General features: G+C 46.4%; 1 protein-coding gene across 1 annotated transcript; it reads right to left on the bottom strand.

Annotated features, from left to right (window-relative positions):
• Positions 1-333: 333 nt before the first annotated feature.
• LOC109259692 (immunoglobulin iota chain-like) lies at positions 334-1106 on the bottom strand. The gene is made up of 2 exons (XM_019437383.2): positions 998-1106; positions 334-913 (listed from the first exon to the last, which is right to left on the bottom strand). Exons 1-2 carry the CDS (start codon positions 1041-1043, stop codon positions 507-509), a joined length of 453 nt encoding a protein of 150 aa, XP_019292928.2. The 5' UTR covers positions 1044-1106; the 3' UTR covers positions 334-506.
• Positions 1107-7450: the final 6344 nt, after the last annotated feature.

Below are 7450 nucleotides of genomic sequence, written 5' to 3'. Positions count from 1 at the left end.
GTCAGAATACCGACGTGGAGGACCCGCTCCAGACCTATCACTCAGGACCCACTGTCCTCCCCAGAGGCCCAATAGAGGCGTTTTCTAAGTTGTTGACCCTGTAACTCCTGCACAATAGAGCAGACTGTCCTCAACAGAATCGTCCCCCAGGGTGCAGCTCCTGCCCCTCAGAACCCACAAGAGCAGGGGCTAGCATTTTGCCTAGCCAGTCTCCTGGGCTATCACCCTAGGCTGGTTCTAGGATGCATTCCACTCATTCTCACCTTTCCCAGAACATCTGGGGCCTCCTCAGAACAATTCAGCACACCAGACATACAAACTCAGCAAGACAACTTCTCAAGACACAAGCAACTTTAATCCCCAAATCCCACATTCAGGGGGGTCTAAGCAAGTTTCCGGACAGGAAGAAGCTGAGTGGCTTTCTCCTTTGCTCTGTGAAGCCCATAGCCCACCCTCCTTGCCCACACTCGCCTCTTTCTGAGGAAGTGTGCCCTTTGGTCTCTAGTTCAACGTGTGTCTGGGGGTGCTGGGGACCCCAAAACAGCAGGCTCCTTTTCTTCCCTTCTCTCTCCCCTCATCTCCCTTTCTTTATCCAAGACCTGGAATCCCAGAGAACAGTAATACATAGCCTCATCCTCAGGCTGCAGCCCAGAGATGCTCAAATAGCCCGTGTTCTTGGCCACATCTTTGGATCCAGAGAAGCGAGGGGGAATCTTGAAGCCCTGGCTGTGGTCTGAGTGGGAGAAATATCTCAGCAAGAATCTTGGAGGGTGGCCGGGCCTCTGCTGGTACCAGTAGATGTTATAAATCCTGACATCGTAGTCTCTGCTCAAGGTGCAGGCCAGACGGATTGTTGTTCCAAGGGGCGAGGACACAAATGGTGGCTGGTTCAGCATGGGCTGAGAGACACAGCCTGGGGACAGAGAAGCACCTGAGCATCAAGGCAGAAGAGGGCAGGGGATGGGGCCAGGGGTTGTTAGCTCTGGGGTGTTCTCACCTGCCCAGTGGGTGAACAGTGCCAGCAGGACAGGAATCCACGACATGGTGCTGAACTCTGTCTTCTTTGTGCTGCCAGGGCTCCTGGGACCATCTCGGGGCTGGGCCAGCATCCGCCTGCGCCCTCCCAGGGGTGGGGTCATTGCACGCCTGGTTCTCAGCCACCACTTTCCTGAACTTTCTTGAGTTTGCAGTGTCGGTTGGGGAATGGCCACATGGCAGCCTTTGTGGCTCTTTCCTTGGCCCCATGGGAGCGTCCAGGGAGGAAGCACCTGCCTAAGGCTCATGGACCACTGCCCAGGAGGCCAGCCTGCAAAGTTGGATCCCTGAGGTAGAGTAACCTCACCATCCTCCTGAGGAAGCTGAACCCCACAGAAATCTGGTTCTTGTCCAAATTCACATGCCTGGTGAAGCAGTAGAGAGGACACGTCCTCACGGGGGTGAAAACACTTGCTTTGTACAGCAGAAATTCTGGGGTTCTGGGGTGAGTGGGATACTCTGTCCCCTTCCACACTCCTGCCATTCCATCCCACCAAACCCAGCCCCCTTTCCCTCCTAGAATGTAGCAGCAGGGACCCACAGCTTCTGAGAAGGAAGCACCAGGAGGGCCTTGGGGGCCCCCACCTGGGGCTCAGGGCAGGTGGGGGCAGAGGTAGAGCAGCCTCTTCCCCCATCAGCGTCCTGCAGAGGCCCAGCCCCAGCTCTTCTGACACTCTGCTCTTCACAAGTCTCCCCAGGGAGTGGGTAAGGCAGAATCCCCTGGACCTCAGCCCACTCCTTGGCCAGACCCTGCACCTAGACGATCTATTGGTCCCATCCCTGTTCCACCTGAGTTTGACCCCGTCACCAAGCATATCCCAAGGCCTGAGGCCTGCTCTCTGCTTAGCACTACCCACAAAGCTGTGTGGGTTGTGTAGCTGGAGGCTGTTGGGATGCTCAGATGAAGACTCATGTACCTCAGTTAATCAGGGTTCTCCAGAGAAACAGAACCAATAGGATATATACATAGGAAGAGATTTATTATGAGGAATTGCCTCTCCCAATTATGGAGATTGCCATGATCTGCCACGATCTGCCACGTGCAGGTTGTAGACCCAGGAAAGCCAGTGGTGCACCTCAGTCTGAGTCCAAAAGCCTGAGAACCAGAGGAGCTGATAAAGCCCAGTCCAAGGGCAGGAGAAGACCAATTTCACAGCTCAGCAGGCAGACAGGAAACAGAAAGGGGTGAATTCCACCTTTCTCCCCCTTTCTGTTCTGTTCAGGCCCTCCATGGACTGGAAGATGCTCACCTGTGTGGGGAGGGCCACCTGCTTTCATGAGTACACTGGTTTAAATGCTAATGTCATTCAGAGACACCTTCACAGACACACCTAGAAATAATGTTGAATCTGGGCATCCCTTGGACCACATGAAATCAACCATCTCACTCCATTGTCCCTTCTCTCCTCATCTCAGTCTAGAACTTTCTCAGCAAGGCACAGCCACAGAGGGAAGCCCAGGGAGTAAAGGGGGCTCTCAGCTCTTCCTCTGGTGGAGGCAAAAGAAAGAAGAGAAAAACAAAATGAGTCACTCCAAGGTGTGGATGATCTGAGTTGCTATTTAAGAGCCATAAGCAGAACCAGACACTGGGATGAGAACACATTGTTGTTTTTTAAAGTTTATTTAATTGTTTTTGGAAGAGACAGTGTGCACCTGAGTGGGAGAGGGGCAGAGAGAGAGAGAGGGAGAGAGAAAATCCCAAGCAGGCTCTGGGCTCACAGCTTGGGGCTCGATCCCAGGAATGTCAGATCATGACCTGAGGCAAATCAAGAGTCTGACTCTTAACCATCTGAGCCACCCAGGTGCCCCAAGAACTCATTTTTAATTCTAGAAAGGGCTGCAAGATGATCCACATCTGCAACAATTTTGAGAGCAGAGTGCAGAAAAACACCCAGCTGTGACTTTGTCTCCCCTTGGTGCTAGCAGTCTGCCAATCAGCTCCTTCTGGTGTCTGTGCTGAAGGTCTTTGAGGTCATCCTGACAGTAGGTACCCAAAGAGCTCCCAGCCCATGTGAAAGAAATCCACTTCCAGGGAAGGAAAGGAAGCAGAAGGGGTTGCCCACTGGCTACACGCCTATACACACCCCACTATTACAGGTGTGCTTGTCTGGGGCTTATTATGAACAGCAAAAACTCTTCTGTAGTTCTAATCACTTAAGAAACTCCAAGAGTTTCAGGAGCTCTCTGCCAGGAACTGGAAGATCAAATATTTATATCTTGTCATAAATCACAATATCACAGGCTGGTGCTCCTAAGTGGGGAAGCCACATTTACTGACATTTTAGGAGAAATTGGGATCTGGATTTTTATATGACCTCTTCTTTCACTCAGGCTGTTCTTTGAGACTCTTTGGTTAAGAGCAGCCACTATGAATATCCATGGTCCCTGTCCCCATGGAAGTTAGAGTCTAGTGGGGAATCCTAAGTAAGTACAGTTGACCCTTGAACAACTCTGGTTTCAACTGTGTGGGTCCACTGATATGTGGATATAGGACAGTATAAAAGTTTTCTCTCTTCCTTGTGATTTTCTTAATAACATTTTCTTTTCTCTAGCTTCCTTGATTGTCAGAATACAGTATATAATACATATAACATACAAAATATATGTTAATTGACTGTTCATGTTATCACTAAGGTTTCTGTTCAAAGTGACTATTATAGTTAACTTTTGGAGGACTCAAAAGTTATATGCAGATTTTCAGGGTGCCTGGGTGGCTCAGTTGGTTGAGTGTCCAACTTCAGCTCAGGTCATTATCCCGCAGTCTGTGAGTTCAAGCCCTGCTTCGGGTTCTGTGCTGACAGCTCAGAAGCTAGAACCTACTTCGATTCTGTATCTCCCTCTCTCTCTTCCCCTCCCCCACTCACGCTCTGCCTCTCTCTCAAAAAGAAATAAACATTAAAAACATTTTCAAGTTATAGGCAGATTTTCAACTGTGTGGGGTGTGGGCACTCATGTTGCTTAGGGGTCTGGTATAATTACATCTACATGTCTTAGTAAGTGTCCAGGAGAGACTCCCCAGGAGATTATTATGGCATAGGGGTCATCAAAGGCCCCCTGAGAAGGGGAAAATGGGGTGATACCTGAAGGGTAGAAATAGCCAGCTCCACAATGTGTAGGGCATATGTACCAGGCAGAGACATGAGTGTGTGGGAAAGCCCTGCTTCAGGAGACTGTGGTGTGTGGAAATAGAGGAAGCCAGCGTGTCTGGGACCTAGAGAACCAACACAGCTGAACACTGCATACACACAGAAGCAGAAGCCATGGTGCCCTGGTGTCTGCCCCACAGCCCAGCCTCCTCGGCCACCCCCAGGTAGCTGTGATGCCTGACAGGCTGTGGAGCCCCAGGACAAAGAAGAAAAGATGGTCTCTAGTTGCCAGGAGCAAATCTCACATTGGCAAAGAACAGAGAGTGTGCATGGCATCATTCAAGAACAACTCCTGACTTTGTCCAAGAAGCTGTCTTTTGAGGTCTTGGTGCCGGTTTGGCCTCTTGCCTTTGTTCCAGGAAGGCATGTTGATACCAACAAATTGGCTGTCCTCCTTGGGGACAACTGGTTTTGTCAGTGCTCTGCAAAACAAACAGTGGGTCTCATAGAGCATGGGAAGGAGTGTATAAGGAGAGCCCTGGATGACGTTGAAAAGGTGATGAAAAACTTTAAAGTTGGATTCCTGGTGGATTTGCAGGACAGGGTGGGTGTTGGGGAAGGTGATCTTTAAAAAAAAAATTATTAAGGGTCTGGTGATCTTTTTGACATAAGAGAACACATTTAAAACAACTTTGGGGGTGCCTGGGTGTCTCAGGCAATTGGGTCCGACTTCACCTCAGGTCATGATTTCACGATCCATGAGTTCAAGCCTTGTGTCGGGCTCTGTGCTAACAGCTCAGAGTCTGGAGCCTGCTTTGGATTCTGTGTCTCCTTCTCTCTCTGCCTGTCCTCTGCTCCCACTCTGTCTCTTTCTCTCAAAAATAAACATTTTAAAAATTATAAAAAATAAAAAATAAAATAAAACCACTTTGTATTGAAAAGAAAAGCCTAAGGCTGCCTAGATGTCTCAGCTGGACCTAGCATCTGACTTGATTTCAGCCCAGGTCACGATCCCAGGGTCGTGGTATTGAGCCCCGCCACAGGATCTGCACTGAGCATGGAGACTGCTTAAGATTCATTCTCAATCTCTCTCTGTCTCTCTATATTAAAAAGAAAGAAAACCCCAAATTGCACACAAACCTCATTCAAAACCCAAAATTTGACATTTTGAAAATGACACAAAGTCCAAGGGTGTTTTGCTTATGGATGAAAAACTGTGGGCCTGGCTGGAAGAGCAGGAGAGATAAGAAAACCTGCTGAGTGAACTTGACAGTAAGCTGGAGTCAGGGGTCACATATAGAGAGGGAAAAGATCATATCTAAGATGAGACTGTGGGCTCCCTTGCTCAGGAAAGTTTTTGTAAGGAGATATCACAGTGAAAATTGGTGCAAGGTCAAAGGCAAGGTCAAGAGAAAGATTATGAGCATCATCCAAACCCAGACCATGGTGATGATGACAGTTCAGGAAATGAAGGTGAATCTTCATCAACAATCTATTTTTCCTACAGCACTGAACCCAAGAAGGTCCACATAAATACATAGAAAAAAACACAAGGTTATTTTTTAGTGAATGGAAAGAAGAAATCAGACACATTCCTAGAGACCACCAGTTTGCCCTGGAATGCCCAGGGATCAGAGCACCAGAAGATATTTATAGAATATTGTCAATGCTGCGAATGGAGAGCACAGCTCTCAGAAGTCTATCTGGAAGCTGAGATGCACAAAGACGCTTCAACGTGGTGGTGCTGGACAAAGTCAACTGCTTGGCATTATGACCCAAGGTTTTTAAGGAATCCTGGCCATGAAGAAGCCATTTGCAGAGAGGCTGACAAGGTCTCTTTGGAGAAGGAAGAAGAACAAGGAGATCCTCGGCAAGAGCTCTCATCCTCACCAGGAACAGTAGAAGCTTTTCCTGGCATTATGGTAGAAAAAAGAATTTTGAACCCCCTCCTTGACACCATGCCCAGCTGCTGCCACTCAGGTATCACCTGTCTGTCCACAGGTAAAAGACCCTATCTCAAAAGGGCTGGGGGAAACTCTAAAGAGGGCTTACAAGTTCAAAGCTGCCAGACTGAATCTGAGACACCAGCTCTTGCTGTGGAATGCAACTGAGTCCTTGAAGCTGAGGGTGTTTGTTCAGAACAAGTAATTTGAGTTGATTCTAATGATGCCTGCAAGGAGGCATCCCAATCAACTAATAACAAACTCTATTTGCTTTTCACCAGCCTATGAAAACAGCAAAAATACATTTTATAATATTAATATATTTATGTTCTCCTCATATGAAATTACAATGTTCATAGTTATTTTTCAAAGAATTTATCGTACTCATCATTCTTGCATTTTAACCCAAATGAAAGATTTTTAAAGCTTTTTAAAATTGTATCTATTATTCTTTTTAAATTTTTATTTACTTATTTTAAATAATCTCTAAACCCAATGTGGGGCTTGAACTCACAACCCCAAGATCAAGAGTCTCATGCTCTTCTGACTGAGCCAGCCAGGTGCCTCAAGGCTTTTTTTAAAAAAAACAATAGTTACTTTGACATTCTTTATTCAGTATTGATCATTTTAGGGAATACCTAAAGCCAAAGTTTCATATATGTTGCGCAATTACAGTTCATTATCTGGCAACATTTTTAAAATGTTTCTAATATACTGTTATAAACTTTGCAACTTAAAACTTCAAGTAATCACTTCAAACAGTGATGAATTCTAAGAAAGCTGATACAGCATGGTGACTATAGTTGATGATATTATATATTTGCAAGTTGCTAAGAGAGTAGATCTTAGAAATCTTCATCATAAGAAAAAATTTTGTAACTAGGTGTGGTGATGGATATTAACCAGACTTATGGTGATCGCCTCACGTTATATGCAAGCATTGAACCAGTATGTTGCATACCTGAAACTAATATGATATGTCAATTATATCAAAAAAAGCATTTTGAGGGAGGGTGCCTGGGTGGCTCAGTCAGTTAAGTGTTTGACTTCAGCTCAGGTCATGATCTCACAGTTCGTGGGTTCGAGCCCCGCATTGGGCTTTGTCCTGACAGCTCAGAGCCTGGAGCCTGCTTCAGATTCTGTGTCTCCCTCTCTCTCTGCCCCTCCCCATTTGCACTCTGTATCTCTCTGTCTCTAAATAAACATTAAAAAAATTTAAAAAAAATTTTTAAAGAATATTGCTCTTGTTTAGAAGTAAGGGTCTCTGAAGAACTGCTCTTGTTTAGAAGTAAGGATACACACAAAACTTAAGATACCAATAAAGCTTGCACTGAATTTAAGCTAAGAAATAGAAAAAGAAGAATCTGGAGAATTATCAAGGCATAG

Source organism: Panthera pardus, unplaced genomic scaffold (genome assembly GCF_024362965.1).
Source record: "Panthera pardus isolate Hobbes unplaced genomic scaffold, ASM2436296v1 HiC_scaffold_15, whole genome shotgun sequence".
Taxonomy (NCBI): domain Eukaryota; kingdom Metazoa; phylum Chordata; class Mammalia; order Carnivora; family Felidae; genus Panthera; species Panthera pardus.
The sequence above is the reverse complement of the archived record's forward strand: the minus strand, read 5'-3'. Positions and strand labels throughout refer to the sequence as shown.